Source organism: Sitophilus oryzae, unplaced genomic scaffold (genome assembly GCF_002938485.1).
Source record: "Sitophilus oryzae breed Bouriz unplaced genomic scaffold, Soryzae_2.0 scaffold_690_pilon_pilon, whole genome shotgun sequence".
In the NCBI taxonomy this organism is placed as follows: Eukaryota; Metazoa; Arthropoda; class Insecta; order Coleoptera; family Curculionidae; genus Sitophilus; species Sitophilus oryzae.
The window spans coordinates 1,489,943-1,511,297 of record NW_022147296.1 but is presented as its reverse complement, the minus strand read 5'-3'; the positions used below and the strand labels follow the sequence as shown (position 1 = coordinate 1,511,297).

The 21,355-nt window shown below is 33.8% G+C and overlaps 2 protein-coding genes across 6 annotated transcripts in view; one reads left to right on the top strand and one right to left on the bottom strand.

The window, feature by feature from the left end:
- LOC115888189 (leucine-rich PPR motif-containing protein, mitochondrial) overlaps positions 1 to 7,451 on the bottom strand; it is a 29,781-nt gene extending 22,330 nt beyond the window's left edge. The window contains exons 1-3 of the mRNA XM_030907816.1: positions 7,221 to 7,451; positions 6,590 to 7,120; positions 5,155 to 6,522 (exon numbers count right to left, since the gene is read on the bottom strand). Coding sequence (XP_030763676.1) covers positions 5,155 to 6,522; positions 6,590 to 7,120; positions 7,221 to 7,363 — 2,042 coding nt within the window. The 5' untranslated portion in view covers positions 7,364 to 7,451. The remainder of the gene's footprint in view (positions 1 to 5,154; positions 6,523 to 6,589; positions 7,121 to 7,220) is intronic.
- Positions 7,452 to 11,547: 4,096 nt separating this feature from the next.
- LOC115888227 (gastrula zinc finger protein XlCGF57.1-like) overlaps positions 11,548 to 21,355 on the top strand; it is a 53,505-nt gene continuing 43,697 nt past the window's right edge. For 3 of the 5 annotated variants that reach the window (XR_004051223.1, XM_030907884.1, XM_030907881.1), the window contains exons 1-6: positions 11,549 to 11,906; positions 11,981 to 12,326; positions 12,450 to 12,787; positions 15,977 to 16,182; positions 20,094 to 20,261; positions 20,313 to 20,443. Coding sequence is in view for 4 of the 5 variants with exons in the window: in XM_030907884.1 (XP_030763744.1) it covers positions 11,775 to 11,906; positions 11,981 to 12,326; positions 12,450 to 12,787; positions 15,977 to 16,182; positions 20,094 to 20,261; positions 20,313 to 20,443 (1,321 nt within the window). In the remaining variant the exon portion in view is untranslated. Of the gene's footprint in view, positions 11,907 to 11,967; positions 12,327 to 12,449; positions 12,788 to 15,976; positions 16,183 to 20,093; positions 20,262 to 20,312; positions 20,444 to 21,355 lie in introns of all 5 variants that reach the window. The other 2 variants (XM_030907882.1, XM_030907885.1) reach the window with 2 other exon arrangements.

Genomic DNA, 21,355 nt, shown 5'->3' with positions numbered 1-21,355 from the left:
TCTGTGAAAGTGTTGATTAAAAAAGTTAATGTTAATCCTCTCACCGTATTCCGGAGGGTCTGCATCACCAAACAATCCGATGAGCAATTGAAGCAGCATTTTGCTTATGAGCTAGCACCATATCCGTTGTCCTTGTTCACTGAAGAAGAAATGCGCAAGGGTACTAAATCTTCCTTCTATTCAGCATTTACACCGCTCGCTAAAAACATTATCCCAGGAAACAAGGCGTTTTGGTAGTCTGGCATCGAAATTATTCGTCAGAGATATTATGGCTGGATACGTCAGCTACGTTTTAAAGAATTTTGGTAAAAATGTTGCAGTTATTTTTGATGGATACCCAGAAGATGCGGCTATGAAAAACACTAAATCAGCTGAACGTCTGCGGCGATCTTCTTCTCTTTCCTGTGGTGACATTTTGTTTGATGAAGCGACACTCATCAAAGTGCCTCAAGCAAAAGTGCTCTCCTATGCAAACAAACGCCGACTGATCACCATGATGTGTACCGAATTTGAGAGACAGGGTATCGAGGTACATCAATCACCAGAATACGCCGATGCTGAGATAGTGAGAACTGCACTCTCCAAGAGCTCATCGTACGAACAAGTTTTTATCATGGGGGAGGATATTGATTTACTGGTCCTCCTAAATGGCTTGAGCTGTGGACAAACAAACCTCCACATCCAGAAAAGGGGTAGAGGTGGATCTGAGTGCGCTCAATATGAGGCAAATTCTTTTTAAGCGGAAAAATGCAGCTTCCAGGAGAGATGGTCTTGTTTCTGCATGCAATCAGTGGGTGTGACACCACTTCTGCTCTTTTCTGGCAAGGCAAAATGAAGTGGTGCGAATGTCTACAAAAAAAATCCCCACTGGATAGACCTCGCCACCATTTTCTTTGATCCAAACTCGACGCAGGAAAAAGTAGGAAATGCTGGCGAGAACATTTTGTTGAACCTCTATGGAGGGGATCAAGGCACGCTGCACAGCGTGGGGGTCGAGAAAAATCCATTCGACTAGGGATGGACCACCAGTCAACAGGGTCTTATGCCACTAACTATGCGTGCAGAGCCCGCCCCTCAAAACCTGCTTAAGATGGTTGCAAGCAACTGCAAGAATGGCTGCTCCTATGCAGCCAACAGCAGTGCAAGTGCAGGATCCTTCCTGCACTTAAAGCAGGACTGAAGTGCTCCATCCTCTGTTCCTTTTGCCAAGGGCGAAGCTGCAGCAACGTTGCTCCCATCATCTTGGATGAGGAGAACGAGGAATTGAACGATTTAACATATGAGGACCCACCTCCATCGTCAGAGAATGTCCTTCCTCCTCCTCTTCCCCCCTCTCCGACTGATCCGGAATGGATGGGGCCCAGTCCTTCTAAGAGGACCAAGTAAAGTAGGGCTTTTGTGTTATATTTTATAGTTTATACATATTATATTTGTCTTGTTTATTTTTAAATACGTTTAATAGAATATGTTTTTATGATACCCCCCAAACTTCGATGTTTTACTATATTTTGGTTTTTGAGCAAAATACGACGCCTAGCGGCCTCATTCTTACATCAAATTAAAGCTGAATAAATTCTCTACAACTCTATTTCTCATGACTTTTCCCTAGAGCCATTAGTTTAGCCGATACGTGCTTTGGAATGTGACCGTACTCATAAATTTTTTGTTTTTCAAAAAAATTGCCGATCTTTGATTGGTTGTATTTGAACAACGAATTGGCCGGGTTGGGCTTAAATTGTAGGAAATTTAGTTGACTTTATAAAAGTATAGAACAATTAAATTTGAAAAATGCTTTCTTAACACAGTTTTTTCAAAAAAACTGAAATATGTACCAAAATTTTGAGGTTTTTTGAGTATCACGGGAGTAGCACAAGGTTTTGAGGGTTGCAAAATTGGGCATAACTTAGTCTCATGGGTCCTAACAATATATAAAAAAATCGTAGATACAGTCCCGTTTGCAATGTGGGATGTCTTAAATGACTGGCCTATATAGCCAGATTAATATAGGAAATCTGCCATCGCGGCTTTTTTGACCCGCACTCAGGGGATCGATTTCGTGTCGATTCAAAATTATTCACCTAAATTTTTAGCTTTTTAACTGAAAGAGTTTTCGAGATTTTCAAAAAAAAACTGTTTTTCAATTTTATTTTTATTTTCATAGTAAAATTCAAAATTAATTAATGAAGATTTTTTTTTCTAATTCTTAGAAGTCTAAGATATGAGAAAATAATATGATCATGATTCTTAAACGAAAAGCCGATTTCTAGCGGAGGAAAGACTTCATTTTTTAACATTCGTATAAATTATTAAATATATGATTCACTAAAAATCGTCAGAAAATGTCTTTTATACTTCCTTACACTCAGGAATTTTTTAGAATTTTTTAAAGTGGTGGAACAATATGAAAAAATTAAAAACTCATTTTTTACTAAAATCTTCTGAAATTATTATTGCGTTAGTTGCAATTTAATACACACAATGGCATCAACAATGAAGACTAGTTTCTTCTTCTTCTTTTAGAAGGCGTATCGCCTGTTTAGTTCCGGTTTCCTCCTCGTCTAAGCCACTCTTGCGAGGTTGACTGCCAACTGTCTTGCCAACGTTTAGGTGGTCGTCCAGTAGGTCTTCTGCCATGGGGTACGTTGTTGCGAATTATTATGGCCATTCTGTCGGGGCCCATTCTACTGACATGCTGGTTCCATTCTCTTCTTCTCTGCCTTATCCATCTGACAACGTCGTTTGTTTGGCACTTTTCTCTTATGTCTACATTTCTCTGTCTGTCCCTCAACATGTATCCAGTTATCATTCTTAAAGTCTTCATTTCAGTAGTTCGTAGGATTCTCTTTGTTACTGATGTTTCAGCTCTGGTTTCCGCACCATATGTCATCACTGGTCGTATGCAGGTTTTGTATATTCTTGACTTACATTCTGTACTCAAATGTTTGTTTTTCCATATGGGATATTTAAGATGTCCTGATATTGCGGCAGCTTTATTGGCTTGTTTCCTTACTTCTTCTTCCAGGAATCCTGAGCTTGTAATTTTGAATCCGAGGTATTCGAATGACATTATCTGATCAATAGTTTTGTTTTTTATTACCAATTTGCACCGTAGAGGCTCCTTTGTAATGGTCATGCATTTGGTCTTATTTGTGGAAATTTGCATGAAGACTAGTTTATTGTACCTAAATAAGCGAAACTTTAGAGGAATATGATTGCTGGTTACTGAAAATTCCAGTAGATGGCGTTATAATGCGTTATACGTCAGCTTGTCGCGAATTTTTCAAAAACCCAGTCTTTACGTGTAGCAATAGGTTTGTTCCAACCCCAAGTTTTAGAACGGTTCTGGAACCGTTCTGAAATCATTGGAACTAGTCATATCCGCATACGTTAACTCGGCACTGTTTTTGAACGATTCTAGATTGACAATCGGTTGGAACAGTTTCGGAACCGTTTTTAATGGGCGCATCCAGTAAACATCGAGTAAATCGAGTAAATCGGAAATCCAGTAAACGGTATTAACCGGTAAAGACCTACCGATAACTTTTCATTGAACGATCAAGTTACCGGTACGTAAATAAACCGGAAACAAAATACGGTAGGCTCTCAAGTGATCGGTGAATCAACCGGTGAGTTACCATTGGCATTCAATTTAATTTTCTGCCACCGGTGGACTAACTGGTGTGTTTACTGAATGCGCCCAATCTGTTTTATCAAAACACGGGTTAAAATAACTTCACCTTTTGTTTGATGTAAGATGTAAACAAAACAAACCTTAATAATATTCTTCACAGATATTCTTATTAATTGTATAGAACAGCGGAAACTGTAAAAAGTGGTAAATTACTACCTACATTAATAAATAATGGACACAAACCATAATTTGGTAAGTTTCACTTGGTTTACTATTCGTTTTTTTTTTATTCTAAACACTAAAGTTTGATTTTTACGCATCCGTTGTCCGACGATACGTTGATACGATATTAATTTCATTGGTTGTATTTAAAGGCTTCGATTGGTTAACCGTTTCTAACCAACCGAAGTCTTTAAATTTAACCAATAAAATTAATATCGTATCATCGTATCGTCGGACAACGGATGCATGAAATTCAAGCTTAAAACCCATTAAACTCCAAACAAATCCACAAAACAAAACAAGCAAACGCCCCGGCCCAAATGTCAATCAGTTGATAAAATTTACTAACTGCGCATGCCAGTACAAACAGTTCTCACTTACTGGCAAGTATCGAAATTACGGTTCCGAAACCGTTCTAATAACGATCAGAAAATTGGTTGGAACGCAAAGAGAATCGTTCGAGAACGATCCCCATCAAGGTTGGAATGCTTTTAGCCCTATGCGCATGAACGGAACCTTTCCTGAACGGTTCTCAGCGGGTTTGGAACAAACCTAATATGATTGAAAATGTGTAATAAGCAAATCATTGTGAATTTGAAGTAGAAAAAGGGCGCGTAGAAAAAATATATTTTCTATGAACTTTTTTAAACTAAAAAAAATATAAGTTAGTTAAAACAGAAGATTTTAGAAAAAAATTAGTTTTTAATTTTTTTCAGATTGTTCCACCACTTCAAAAATTTCTAAAAAATTCCTGAGTGTAAAGGTTATACTCCTTTACATATTTTCTGACGACTTTTAGCGAGGGACATATTCTACGAAGGTTAAAAAAATGAAGATTTTAATTTTCTTTCCTTCGCAAAAAATCCAAAAAATCGGCTTTTCCTTTAAGAATCAGGATCATAATTATTGGGCGCGTTCAGGGACGGTCAGCGGCTGAGTAAGCGGTTTCCCTAAACGGTCTCTTTTTACACGCAAAAACAGTCAGCCGCTGAGTAAAATACTCAGCGCTCGGTCAGCCGCATTTTTTCATGTCTCAGACTTCTAAGAATTAGAAAAAAAATCATTAATTAATTTTTTTTATTTTACTATAAAAATAAAAATAAAATTGAAAAAACAGTTTTTTTGAAAATCTCGAAAACCGTTTGAGTTAAAGAGCTAAAAATTTAGGTGAATTATTTTGATTCGACACCAAATTGATCCCCTGAGTGCGAGTTAAAAAAGCCTCAGGGGCAGATTTCCCATATTAATCTGGCTATACCCTTTTAATGGAATGCTCAATTTTAGAAGTGCCTAAAACTTACCTGTAGTATAAGGTAAACAGATGCTTTTTCAACCCAATAGTTTCTTGATTTTTACTAGTAAGATTCTGAATCAATCTCTCTAATTGTGGAATGGACATCTGGTTAAAAGGTGTATAAATAGGTTTGTTAGTTTTCAGTGGTACAGGTGTTAAGTCTCCAGAGGTCAATTTGCCTAATAAATCTGATATACAATCAGTCATCTTTTCCCCCAATTTGCTTTCAATCTTTTCCGCATATTCTGTTGATATGCTTAAACCTTGCTCGACTAATTTTTCTAATACTAACGGGATTGTTTGACTAAAGTTCTTACTGTGGTGCACTAACTCAAGGACTAGTGAGCCTAGGACATTACTTTTATCAGGAACTTCAAAAGTTTCATTTAGTTTTGTTATATTTTCCAAATTATCATAAATTGTTCGTAACAAAGAAACATAAGAATCCACATCTCCACTTGTCTGTAGGGCGTTCGTTAAAGGTTTTTTTAATAATTCTGGGTTATAATACGCTCTTACCCCTGCAGCAATTGTGGCTGCTTCAGAAATTTCATGTTTTTGAAGCAAATTAATTATTACACTGCTCACAGACGTGCCAAGCGGTATATTAGCATCTCGTAGAACCTCTAAAATTTCACTACTCTTCATGTTCAGGTTAGGAAGTATATACTCCCTCATAGTTTCAGAACTGGGTAGAAGATCGTAGCTCTGCATGTTCTTTAAAACTTGTAATATACCGTTTCCACTCGAGTCTTTAGCTTTTAATAGAATTAGGGGCCAAAAATAATGTTGTCTAATTTCAAACCCATTTTTGTGTAACTGTTCTAAAAGAGCGTAACTTAGTTCTTCTTTGCCAAGTTCCAAACTAGTTTCTGTTGCTAACAAGAGGCCTTTATCGTACATGTTTTCTTCTTCCAGTTGCTTACAGTAACTCAAAATTGTTTCTATTGGTTTCTCAGCTTTAACAAGCTGCCTGATAAAGAAGTTTCCGATAGGCATTAAAGAACCATTAGGCAGTACACTTCGTGACATTGTTTTCATTACCTCAAATGCAGTACTTTCACATCCTTTATTAATTAATCTTAAGATAAGATTTGAAGCATCCTGATTATAGCCAATATTTTTTTGTACTTTGGCCAATATGTCAGGGACATACTGACTATAACCATTAGTTGCCAATGAATAAACAATATCTAAATAATCCTTGTCTAATAAATAAATATCCCTTACTTCACATTCCGCTAGCAGCTCATTAATTGCTTTTATGTTACCATTCCTTCCATATCCACATAAAAGAGTAGTGTAAGTGTCAGCACTTGGTTCTAGGCCAGCCTGAGCCATAACAGTGAGAATACCATGTGCGGAATCCATGTCACTAAAAAAACAAAACGTATTAAACAAAGATTACTTAATACACCTGGTGTTGTTGATATTAAAATTACCCTGCTTGTGAATGACCAAAAATAAGGGCATTAAAAACATTTTCATTAACAGGCATTTGTTTTTCCCTCATGTATTCTAAAATTTTCGTCGCACCCTCTATATCCCCTTCCTGACAATATCTAGATATTAATCTTTGGTATGTTACTCTATTTGGTTCTATGCCCTTGCTCTCCATGTCACTCAAGAATTCTGTAGGTGAAAACGGGTGCTCGTTTTCTAGATATACTCTCAACAATGCATTGTAATGCGATACATCCATAGGAACGTTTAATCTGTTTAGGGTGCTCCATATTTCTTCGACAAGTTTAGTTCTAACCTCTGGCAACTCTTCGGGAACTAAACTACCGCAACAACGAATCACTAAAAGCGACTGCGAACTGCTGGCCGAACGGGCGTTTTGAATTTCCTCTAAAACATCTTCGATATCTCTGCGAGATACTCTGCCCGATTTTCTCACATCTTGATCCAATGTCCTTAGTCTACGTTCTAAGTTTTGATCGTATTGGGACGAGGTTTGTGTAGCAAGCGTTCTAGAAACGAATTAAATATATTTTTATATTTATTGCGTAATAATTTATACCGGTAAGAATATCGTGATATGCGAGTTATCTTTAACCAGTTAAACTTTACCTAGGAACGGCTCCGCAATAACATTGTGCTGTTGCTGTGTTAATAAAATTTCCGTCAAATTCTCTCGGTGTGTTAACTACTACATTTCTCGCAAAGCCAGCTATATATCGGACAAATTTGGAAGATCTTAAAATCGAAGCCATGCCTATGGCTCTTTTCTGGAATTTTTTAATAACTGAACTTTGACGTAAATGACATATGACATTATTTGTATTGGCCAGAGGTATTGGCCAAGTATTGGCTTTTCAGAATTGCGTCGTGTCGACAGCGACACTGATTGACACTTGAAGCAGGGGGGTGACAGTGAAATAGGAAAATTGGAAACAGTCATTAGTGTCATTCTTGTCATTCTCCTCACGACAAGTATGGCCGCCTAGAAAAGGACAGCATTGTTTTTGTCTAACTATTGTCTAACTTCACAGTTTAGAATTGACAGATTTCAGTTTCAGAGACAACTTCAGATTTGTTCTAGAACAAATTCGAAAATATTCGACGCCATTTTAATTCATTCCGGTTAGTTTCGTTTTGGAAGTTCAATTTAATATTTCGGCTGAAATTTATAAATATAAAGGTAATAAAGTATATAAAACGTAAGTTTGATATCCATGCGGTGAGTAGGAGGGGGCTAATCACTGCGACCTTAGAGATCTATTGTGAGTTCCCATTTAACCAATGCTATTCAAAGCTCTTTGTAGCATCTGTATTGCTGTCCTCCATTTGCGAATTTCAAGTTCCAGAGCTTTACGCCCTGGGTTGCTCAGAACGGTTCTGAACGGAGCTGTGCGAGATAGCCTGGTGCCTCCATATGGCGCGGAACCAATTCTGAACTTTATGACTCAATTGAATGGAGGGAGAGTATCGCGTTCTTGAACAGTTCAAAGCTGCTCAACTGCGTGAAAGGAGGACAGCATATGGTGTATAATTCTGTGAGGGTGCATCACATTATCCTAAAAAACGGATCGGCGGCGGTGTATCGGCGTAACGACCTTGAATCGATTTCCAGCAATTCTATTGGCTGAAAAAATTTATCTGTCAGAAATCTTATCTGTCAAATTCACCTGGCAAAAATTTCAGCCAATAGAATTGCAGGGAAATCGATTCAAATCGTTAAGCAATACGCCATTCCGCTGTTTTTAGGATAGTGTGGATGCACCCTACGTACCAAAACTTGGTAAAAATGGGGTAAATAGAGAGATCACATGACCCCACATTTTTGCACCAAAAATGTACAATCCCACTTAAAAAAGTACAATTTTGACACCATTTATAGTACAAAAATTTTTGCCCTTGTAACAACGCTGTTCAAAGCCCCGGTTCTCTCTTCAAGCCCCCGTTCACAGAACTGCGACTGTCGCCAGCGACACGACAAAAGAACCAATCAGATTTGTACAAAATTCAAACAGCTGTCAATTTTAAATTTAGTACAGCTCCCATTGGTCGTTTGAAGTGTCAATCAGCGTCGCTGTCGACACGACGCAGTTCTGAAAACGGGACTTCTTACCGTTCTCACAAACAGCGACTGTCGCCAGCGACACATCAAAAGAACCAATCAGATTTGTACAAAATTCAAACAGCTGTCAATTTTAAATTTAGTACAGCTCTCATTGGTTGTTTGAAATGTCAAACTGTGCAGCCAGTGACACGACGTAAGAACGGAGCTAAGCCCCGTTCTCGAACTGCGTCGTGTCGCTGGCTACACAGTTTGACATTTCAAACAACCAATGAGAGCTGTACTAAATTTACATGCTCTGCAACAATTTGATACATTTCGAGTTTCCATTGAAGTTTTTATTAGAAAATCTTCAACTTCAAATAACTTATTGATAATGACACAAACTGTGCCCGAGCAGGTCCAAGCTATCACTTTGTATTACAAATTGAATTGTAACTGAAATCGGGTATATAATAAACATTTCAATAAATTATGTTTGAATTTTGTACAAATCTGGTTGGTTCTTTTGTCGTGTCGCTGGCGACAGTCGCAGTTCTGAGAACGGGGCTTAAAGCCCCGTTCTCAGAACTGCGTCGTGTCGACAGCGACACTGATTGACACTTCAAACGACCAATGGGAGCTGTACTAAATTTAAAATTGACAGCTGTTTGAATTTTGTACAAATCTGATTGGTTCTTTTGTCGTGTCGACAGCGACACTGATTGACACTTCAAACGACCAATGGGAGCTGTACTAAATTTAAAATTGACAGCTGTTTGAATTTTGTACAAATCTCATTGGTCCTCTTGACGTGTCGCTGGCGACAGTCGCAGTTCTGAGAACGGGGCTTTAAAGGTACCGAGTGCTTCCATAGCCAGGGATGGGTGTGTAAAAAATTATATAATGGTATTACGTCCAGCTTCTTGGAGTAAATAAAGTATCTCTGGTTTGTAGACGACTGGAAATTTTGTCGTGATGTTCCATGGCAAGAGTGTAGAATCTATTGATACACACTGATCATTTACGCCGGTTTGAGCACAAAACACATACACAAGGAGAAGTGCGAGCGCCTTGCTAAATATTGGAAAGTGAAATTGACGTTTAAATTTGACACTGTTGACAAGTCTACTGCTACTAGCGCCCCCAATATCGCTTGTAGGAACTACGGACTAGATTGTCACGCATGGCGGGAAGTTTAAAAAAATAAAAAATTTTAATTCTTCATTTATTTTTAATTATGACATAGATAAAAACACAAAAAATACACCATTTTTTAAAAATATGTTTAATATCAATATCAAATATACAACAGAAATTAATTTCACCACAATAAATTAATAAAATTAAAAAATAATGTTACAAGTAGATCAAGAGACAAAATTAATTATAACAAAACTGAAAAAAATGGCGTCATAGATGGCTTAGAAATGACGATATATATCATAATTTTGAAAGTAAAATTATATAGGAAATGTCATCGATCATCATTTTGAAGCCAACTGGACGATTATTTCAAACATACAAGCTGAGTTCGTTCATAGTGCTCTGAGAAATCTAGATAAACAAAGAATAATAAATTAAAAGTATTCCAGGGAAAAAGAGAGGAAAAACCTGTATCGTCTCTGATATCTGTCAGGGTTTTGTTGAAAGTGTCATCTTTTTGCTCGAAGTTTTCAGGTCGATTAAAAAGATGACATTTACAACAATACTTTGCCGTAACTTTCACAAATATCAGAGAGAGAGTACAGGTATTGCCTCTCTTTTCCTCTGGGATGCTTTATATCTGTTCTTCTTTGTTTACCTATATTTCTAAGAGCATAATGCCAAACACGACTACAGTATATAATAATTTCAATATCCTAAGTGGAAAGAAAAAAGATCACCTTTCTGTTTTGTACTATGGTCCCTTTCTTCCGATGGCTCATCTCGTTGATATTTAGGAAGGTATCCATAAAATATATATTTTATTATCGGTCCTGGGATGAAAAAATATAAAATTCAATTTCATTTGATGATCCTTTTCTGTCACCTAAATCAGGAGAATGACAATGAGCATGTTAAGATGAAAAAAAACTTATTTATCAACACTTACCTACACGTTAGTCCAAGGAGTTTTATCAAAAACCTATATTTGCCTAAATAATTTATGTATTCAATTTACAAAGCAAACTGCAGCGTGTAAACAAAAGAAATAAAATGGCGACAAGTCAACGTCAACGACCCGACAAGGAGAAAAGTGGTGTTCGAATAACAATTTATGGGTTGCAAAAATTGTTTTGTCTCCTTTCAACGCACACTTTAGAAAGAAAAAAGAGCTGAACAGTTATACTGAAAGAATGTCAAGGTTTTATCTGTCACTCTTGTCAATAATTTATCGGTAAAGAAGATTCCTAGAAAATCGCTTGTAGTCAAGTTTTCAACCATTTCCAGTTCTCCCATAAGAAGTGTCATCCACCTGGGTTTGAGGCTGGATGAGATCGGATATCTCCCGAGTAAGAGTCGATTTAAGCATGATTTAAGTAAGTCACTTGCCAAGTCGACAAACCACCGACGCCACTATGGACGCCACCTTGGACGCCACCTTTGGACGCCACCGACTATAATATCGCCGAGGACCGCGGTTCGAATTCCCCGTAAACAAAGTATGCCACGTCCAGATTAGCTCTAGCTGGAGGCCCTAGCAGCAAAAAGGAGACTTCTTTTTTTTTAAAAAGCTATACGGCCTAAGCTGCCAGGACTATATGGCCGAAACGTATAGTTGTCTGAGTGATCTCATTATCTGGCTCCTTTTATTAATGTGATCTTTGAAAGTGATGGATCATATTCTATGTATGATCTAGGCTGGTGGCTAGGCACAGGTTCTGTACATTAAAAGTTAAGTATATTCTGTGGTCTTAAATTTTAACCTTAGTTATTTCTGTCATTCTCTCATTTTGTGTTGCATTTCAATTTGTTTATAATAATCATAAAATTGAGCTATTTTATTGAAATGTTTATTATATACCCGATTTCAGTTACAATTCGATTTGTATTACAAAGTGATAGCTTGGACCTGCTCGGGCACAGTTTGTGTCATTATCAATAAGTTATTTGAAGTTGAAGATTTTCTAATAAAAACTTCAATGGAAACTCGAAATGTATCAAATTGTTGCAGAGCATGTTTACGCTCTGGTTGCTCTTTAACACCTATCAGTATTGAAGATAGTGATTCAGTAAAATTTAGTGATAAATTAATTTCATGTGTATCGGAAGTTGTAAGTTTTAAGTTATTGTTTGAATGATTATTGATTTTATTAGCTTTTATAATAGAGATAGATTATTTTTTTAGCCATGGGTTAAAATGGAGATAAATTCAGTGATATGCAGTGAGTGCATCAATATGTTGAGAATTAGCTATGATTTTCGAAATACATGTATAACAACTCATGCAACTTTGGAAAAAATTATTAGTGAAGGGAACAGGAATGATGATAGTTCAGCTGTTTTATTTAGTACTAAATATGATTGTACCGACTCATCTTTAATACAAACCATTGATAGTTTACCAGATGAAGATATAACCAATTCAGAATTCCTTCATCTGAAACATTTTCTAGATGATGAGGACAGTGTTAAAAATCCACAAATTCTGTCTAGTGACAGATCAAAAAACAATTTATCAGACTCTGCAACAGGTGAGATATAAAAATTTTAAAACAAGGCTTACTATGACATAAACATTTTGTTTAAAAACAAGTGTTTTAAACATATTCAAAACCATTGCTTGTTTAAAAGTCTGGTTTCTAATTTATTTTCAGAGCGTTTTATTCATGATTATAATCAAACACAAACCATTGAAATTGAAGTTCATGATATTGAAGGAATTATTCTCAGTACGAAGGATGATTCAGACAGCGAACATAACACAGAACTAAATAATGGAGATTATAATATCCAAGTTAATAAGAGTAAGATGGAAGTTATAGATGAAAAAATTAAAATAGAGGAAATAAATGCAATCCATAACATTTGTACAAACAGTTCTGTTGGAGAGTCAGATAGTGAAAAAGAAAGATTTGATATTGATGCAAGCTTAGTTGACTCACTTAGTGCGGACAGTTCTGTTGAAACGACAATAAATCACTTAAAGAAAGAGGTAATTCCTATTTAGACTAGTGATATAAAGAATATTTGTATTTGCATATACAGGGTGTCCTATTAGTGTGAGGAAGTCCAATATACTCATCCTTGTCAAAGTTTTATACAGATCTTTGAATAAGAAGACTAAGGAAGGAGCATAATGCTACTCATGTATTGAAATTTTGTGGATGTGTCAGTCTTTACGGAGCTTATTAGCTTATTTTATGTTATTTATTATTTGTTCTACTACTGATATAAAGGTAGTAAATCTAGATGGAAATTGTGGCAGAACTTAAATTAACAGTGACACTACCGCGATTTATCGAAAAAGACTCTAAAATAGTTGGTTGTGTAGCGTGTGGTAGATCTCGGCAAAAATTGAGTGAAATAATGGAACAACTTTTCGCTAGTAAGTGACTATAAATATAATATACATACGTGTAGTAAACCGATCATTTATGAAATTCACTTAAATTAACTAAATTATATATTTTTCTTGCATTTTAGCTTTTATTTATTACTTGTCAAAGATTAGATGTCAAAGAATTTAGATATGTTAATTTGACTTACCTGCTTCAGTAGCGTATCGAATGTTTATGTTAATAAATACTTATTATAACTTATCTATTTTTATTAGAATTACATATTTTTATAACAATTGTAATAACTACCAACATTTATTCACAACGTAAAATAAAACAACAAATTATTGAGTCTACCCCACTTCTACCCTACATCATAGTTTTACATTTTTTAAATAAAATTAGAACGACACTGACATACCGGAATTTAAGTCAGCCATATTTGAGGCCCATCGCCACAAAATAACACTTGTGTCTAGCCCTAGCAGGCAACTATTAAGTCCGACCAATCACGTTAGAGTTTTTGACAAACACAAATGAATTAACACACTCCACATAACCACGCTAACCAACCTGATTGGTCAAGCTTAATAGTTGACTGCTAGGGCTAGACACTTCTCAAATTAACTACAACAGATGCGAAAGAACACCGAATTACGCGTTCAGGTTTCTGTGACCTTCAGAAAGAGTTCATAGACAATCCGCATTAATGTATAGTTTGGGTTATTATTTCTTTGGGTGAAAATAATCTGCACCAATATGTTATCGAGGCATCCCTATAATGAATACCGAATAAAGAAGAAAACGAACAGGGAATTAACCAAAGACATTTTTTAATGTTTTTGGTTTTGTTCTTTTTAATGTTTTAATGTTTTGTAATTTTGATTCTTGGGCCTGACCAGTTCCTCCATCAGCTCTTCTAGGTCTGTGTCTGTATCCGAAAATTCAGACGCCTCAGATTCTTCGGAAGATTCAAAATCGCTCATTTCTTTTCTTTAATTTTTGAAGAAAAAAAACACAAAATAAATAAATAAATAAACAAAAACAACACACGTTTTGTATGTTAACTTTACCAATTAATGACGTCGGGTCGCAATACGCATGCGCCGGACACTTTACTTGCGAAAGATCCGCGAACAGGTCTGACTGTCAGCTAACAATCAGAACTTTCTGTGCGAACAGCGTACTGTTGGTTGGAAACCAATCAAAAATTTCTGTGCGAACGCGTTTTACCCTATTGCGCATGATAATCTGTTGGAAATATATTTCTTACAGCTGTGAGAACAAACCTAACCACGCTAACCAACCTGATTGGTCAAGCTTAATAGTTGACTGCTAGGGCTAGACACTTCTCAAATTAACTACAACAGATGCGAAAGAACACCGAATTACGCGTTCAGGTTTCTGTGACCTTCAGAAAGAGTTCATAGACAATCCGCATTAATGTATAGTTTGGGTTATTATTTCTTTGGGTGAAAATAATCTGCACCAATATGTTATCGAGGCATATAATCTCACAGTAATTTAATAGATTGCTCGTCATATTATATCACTTCGTAGGAGATTAGGAAAAAAAGATATTTATAGTATAAAAAATTAATTTATTTAACAAAATTTAATTAAAGATGTGACAAAATAGTTACTTTTCTATTGATTCTATCGGACTTTTTTCGATTATATAAATCTTTATTTTTTGTAAACTTTAATGCATAAAATATTTTCAATCTAATAAATAATTTAATGATGTAAATAAGAGGAAATTTCTCACATGGGTGGTCAAATTCTATAGTTTTCATTATATCAAACAGCCTCTGAATGTTTTCTTCAGTGCAAAACTCATCAAAATTTAATATAAATAATTTTTCCATTTCCAGTAAATAAAATGAACAAATTTTTCCACTCTCATGATCAAAGGCTTTTAAATGGGTAAATAATTTCGAGTTATCCAGAGATTCGGATTCTTTTGCAAATTTTAGACAAATATCGCATTGATGTATTTGAAGGCCCTTTTAATTGATGTAGTCAAACATAATTAAAGGCATTTTGAGTTGAAAACATTTCTCAGAGGCTGTTTGATATAATGAAAACTATAGAATTTGACCACCCATGTGAGAAATTTCCTCTTATTTACATCATTAAATGATTTATTAGATTGAAAATATTTGATGTATTAAAGTTTACAAATAAAGATTTATATAGTCGAAAAAAAGTCCGATAGAACCAATAGAAAGGTACTATTTTGTCACATTTTTTAATTAAATTTTGTTAAATAAATTAATTTTTTATACTATAAATATCTTTTTTTCCTTATAAATAAACACATTTGTATCCCATTTTAAATAAGATATACAAATTAACAAAACTTAGAAATAACAGTTCAAAAGTTCAACAAAAATCCTACACCCGTTTTTAAAAAGAAACATATAACCACGCACTATGTCATTCCAACAAGCGAATACGACACAGCATAGGTTTCCGGACTAAACGACTGGTGTATTTACACCACTCAATAGGCGTGTGGGGTTTGCCGAGCGGTTTCCGATGCAGTCGCTTTCTTTCGCATCTGTTATAGGTAATTTGTGCCATCGCGGTGTACCTAAGATTTTTGATATGCTCCTTCCTTAGTCTTCTTATTCAAAGATATAGATGTTGTGCATAGTTTTATAAAGGGGCATATCCTGAAAATGTTTTGTTGTATACAGGGTGTCTCAAAAAAGTTTTAGTTTTTTTTGGGGTTTTTAAATTCTGCATATAGTACATTATTTTTATTTGAAGCACTACTATATTCGTTACATCACTAATTTAGATTAAATATAAATTGAATATTTATATTTTCCTTTTAGAAAAAGCATAAAGTTAAAGTTGTGGCATTTAAACAGAAAAAGAACACAGGTATTCAAGTAAGACCACCTCTGTCTGCTCCTGCTAAATCCAAGAGTAATACCTGTACAATATGCGGAAAGTGTTACCGAAAAAAGGCTAATTTAACGGTGCATATGAGAAGTCACACAGGAGAAAAACCGTTTGAGTGCAAATATTGTGAACGAAGGTAAGTAAGGTTAAGTAGGTAATTGTTTATTTTTTACTACCACATTTTCTACCACACAATGGTATTTATTGGGAAAACTGGAAATCGTCCGATTTTCACCAAAATTGGTATACACCCTATTTCGAGGTCGAAATTACGAATCTGAATTTTTTTTCTTGATTTCTTGAATTCAACATTGAATTTTTCTTTATTTCGGCCCTATAAAGTAATAATTTCACTATATTTTCATTATATTATAGTTTATCTACAAGCCACACTTGATTGAGGATAGAAAAATGTCCAAAATTTTACCGAAAAACGCTTTTCTTAACAAAATAAAAAAGAAAATTGAGACCAGATGGAAGTTTGATACTTCATATATCCTTCTTTCTCTCTCCTATGTAATGAAAGAGACAAATATATTTTAGCCTTAATCTAGAAATACGCTCAATTAGTGTGACGTCATGTAGCGGAAGGTCAAGTGTTGCAAAATCCAAACAAAGCAAGAATATAATGGGATAATCTAATTTTTCTTAATTTTTTATTATATTACTGTGTTCAAAGGATATTTGTATCTTTCTGAGTAAGTAGTATATAAAAGTAGTAAAGTATATAAACGTTTACTATAGGTAAAATTACATAAAAGGATATATATATATATATATATATATATATATATATATATATATATATATATATATATATATATATATATATATATATATATATATATATATATATATATATATATATATATATATATATATATATATATATATATATATATATATATATATATAGGGATAAGTAATATGAGGTTATGTTAAAACAATAAAGAACACGAATTTCCATAGTATTTAGATTATAAAATTTATTAACTATAAAGTGCACTGGTACGGTTTAAAATTAAATGTACTTACTTGGAAAAATACAATTATCCTTTTAATATTATAGTGGGTTAATAATTAATAGTGGGTTAATTCAGGCTTTGTAATGGCTTTGTTTAGATTTTGCAACACTGACCTTCCGACGTCACCACTAATGGAGCGTATTTGAAAATTTACAACGTTGCCATATCTTCTATTTTTTCGGGTGATTAGGGATTTTAAATAAATTACCTATAATAGTTAAATATACCTACCTATAGGCGCAAAGTTACGCGGAAGTTTTGATTGCATTGGTTACAACTTCCATGCGGAAGGTGTTAATCTTTTGTTGTTATATTATATTAAAATAACCCCCTCCACAAAGAAGTTATATAAAGACTAATTTATAACCACGAAGTTGCACCACAGAGTTTTAATTGTATTGGTTTCAACTTCTTTGCGGAGGGGGTTAATCTTTTTTTGATATAACAACAAAATATTAACACCCTCCGCATGGAAGTTGTAATCAATGCAATCAAAACTTTTTCGTGCAACTTCGTGATTATAAATAGTGGTAAAATAGCAGTTATTGGAAGGAGCCGTTCTTCTGGCGACCACCTTTTGTCATCCCAGAATGAGCGAAAAAAAATATGCTAAATTTAGGTTGAGCATTGGCAACGTTCCTTTAAATGTCAGAAACATATAACTCAACATTTTCAGATTGTTTACAAATTTATTCAATGCCTTCTATAAAAGATCAGCCTACAGGCGGACTTTTGTTTACTTCATCAGCTGTACATACTTAGATATTGGGTTAGATTCTGTATTCATATTTTGTCGGTTGATTTTTGGTATTATTTGTTATTGTAGTGGAAAAAACTAATTTTTTTTGGTGTTTAAGTGACATAATGTTTCTCATAAAAAAACACGAAATATTACACGTTTTGTTAAGTGCTTTAACCCAAAAGTGCCCATAGGTACATTTTTTATTTATCGTGATTTTTGTGTGTTTTTTTTAAGACTCTAACAATTAATCAATAAAGCTTAAGTGGAGTGTGTTCTTGGTGCTATGCCTCATCTTTGTTGTGTTCCTGGTGGAAAGGATAGTTATACTAGGCAGCCTAAAGTATCCGGAAGAGCAAGAAAAGTGGGTACTCAGAGTTATAATATCAAGACAATTCTATTGAAAATATCTATAATTAATTTTAAAATAATATTCTCCCAGGATGGTACTAAAGAAAACTGGACAATTATGTTTATTTTATTCATATTGTGGAATCTCCACTCCAAGTGTTGTTGGTTCAGCTTCGATAGATTCAAACACGTAAGGATAAACACATAAGTAGGTATTATGATCTAGGGAAAAATAAAGAATATGTATATTAAAGATCACGAAAAAGATTATTATTTTGAGTTCAAAATTAAAAAAGATTTTTGTTACGACAAGAATGATAAAGTTTAAAAGAAGAATGTGTTTTTGTTTGATAATATAATGTATGTAAAGCATAACATATATTTGTTCAGTAATTTTTACTGAATAGTGTTGATTATTTATAATACCAAATTAATATCAAATATTTAAGTGATGGCTGAATACAATATGAACAAAATAACAATAAAATTGGTATATTTGCAATACAAAATTAAGTTTTAAGAATAAAGGTGTTACTAAAAATGCTAAGAAATTCATATTTCTTTGTTTTAATTGGTCTAATGTTATTTACATTTTATGTAAGAATTAAACCGTATCATCGAAAAAAATCAGCGTCTAGTTGGCTTGGAAATGAACATCGATGACATTCCCTAAATAATTTTACACATAAAATAATTAACTAGAATTTTACAATCTTGGAAAATTTGATATTCTTGAACCTTGTTTCTAAATATTCTAAATTTTTTGAGTTTCTTGGAATTTAGGTTCGGGAAAAACGCTGATTAAGTTTTCATTTGGTTTTTCATTATTTTTATTTAGTTAAAAAAAACGTTTTCGCTAACATTATAGCCTACATCAGTGTTGTGTCATATGAAAAAAATAGTGTCGAATATAATCCAAAAAATTACATATAAAATATTCACACCACGCACCACATAATGTTTACTGCGTACTCCATAGTCAATGTAGATAGTTTTAGTGTTAAGAATAATAATTTTAAAAAATATGTGATTATCTTTTGATAAGTTTATATTAGTTTATTAATTGTAGTAAACATTATGTGGTGTGAATATTTTAAGTATATGTAATATTTTGGATTATATTCGACACTATTTTTTTCATATGACACAACACTGATGAAGGCTATACCTGAGAAAAAAAACAGAGTATAAATTTTGTGAGTGCAAATAATAATACATCACTATTAGTAGATATTGAATGTTTTTTGTTAAATTAGATCGATTTTCAAACCCCAAAATTTAAAATATATTTACATTTTACCCAATATCTTATGTATCTATACATTATTTGTATATTGTAAAACATTTGCTGCATTTGTATGGTTCATAAGTTTATTTGCCAAAGTATTTATTACTATAAATAGGTATATATGTTGTAGTTATTAACTGTATTATGTATATTTCATGTAAACTATATCATTTTTAAAATACAAACCAAAAATCTGAGGAATAATTATGTTTTCCATGTATTCTGCAACGTATTTATTAATCCGTAGTATCTAACTAGCGTGACGTCATAAATCTCGCCGTATGGCTGTTCTATTAGGGACGGCATTGATTTATTTTAGCAAATTTTCCTCTATTATGCATACAATTATTTTAAAAAGTAACAGAAAATAGCAAAAACATCATTGTTTATTGAATACCTAACAAAATATGTGCTAGAAAACCTTAAAAATATGAGAAATTAAGAAAAATTCTATGTTGAGATAATTTTTCGTTTTTCTGAAAAACGGTAAGAGACCGTCAGAAAAAAAGTTCAGATTCGTAATCTACGACCTCAAAATAGGGTGTATACCAATTTTGGTGAAAATCGGACGATTTCCAGTTTTCTCAATAAATACCTTTACGTTTACAATATTTACCAGTAAATTTGTTTGATTTGTTTGATAGGTTTTACCATTCTTCACATTTAAAAGAACACCTACGCAGGCATACCGGCGAAAAGCCGTTTCAGTGTAACGTTTGTGTGAAGAGATTTACTATTAAAGGTGAATTGACGATGCACATGAAATCACATACTGGTGAAAAACCATTTCCGTGCAGTGTTTGTAACAGGAGGTATAGTTTTGTTTTCTTCAATTTTACCTGCTTTACAAGACATTTTTTCAGATGTTTGACATCATCGGATTTGAAAATTCATATGAGAACACATACCGGAGAAAAACCTTACACTTGTGAGACTTGTGGGAGAAAATTTGGCAGTGCCTATATTTTGACTTCTCACATTAAAACTCATACAGGTTTGAAAATTTTTAATTTACATTAAATAACAAGATGAGCTTGAAAATAATAAATGTTTTTTTAAAAACTGTTTCCAACTAAACTAAAAGCTTTGTTTTCGACAGCTAGGGTGTCAAGGTTTTAAGATTTTAACATTGTAAATGTTTATGTTCGTATATGGGGGCCAAATTTCGAGTTTTCTTTCAAGGTCGTCAGCAACTGTGTCGCACTAGCTGCACAGTCGACCAAATAAAGCCCTGTTCTCAGAACGACGTCGTGTCGATCGCGACACAGTTTGACGTTTCAAACAACCAATGGGAGCTGTACTAAATTTAAAATTGACAGCTTTTTGAATTTTGTACAAATGTGATTGGTTCTTTTGATGTGTCGCTGGCGACACTCGCTGTTCTGAGAACGGGGCTTTAAGCATCAAAACTTTGTCGCCTGTTGCCTAATTTAGGTAAACTGGCCTGACAGCACGAAACTCTCGGCGATATACGTGGTTTAATTTTGTTAGTCCCGATATTACTTGACGACTATGCTACGGGGGGCGATTATAAAATGGAATAGATTGATATTGATATTTGCAAAGGTTACAAAACAGTACTATTTTCGTAATTTTTGATTTGGGTTTTGACAATTATTTATGTTGTTTGTAATGAAACGATATTTTTATTTAGGTATTGATATATTTCAGAAAGGATTTAAGGATTAAAATATATAATATATTTACTTAATTTTAAGATATCTGCATGAATATTTAAATAGTTAAACTAACCTAAAATAAAACAAAATAACGTTAACTACCCTCTATTAATTGTTTTTTTAATTATGTTTATTTTTTCTTCTAATCATTATTAGTTATTATTAAGAATGGTGTTTTTTTGATATCAAGTTTAGCTGCAAATATATAACGTTAATTATGTTTTATA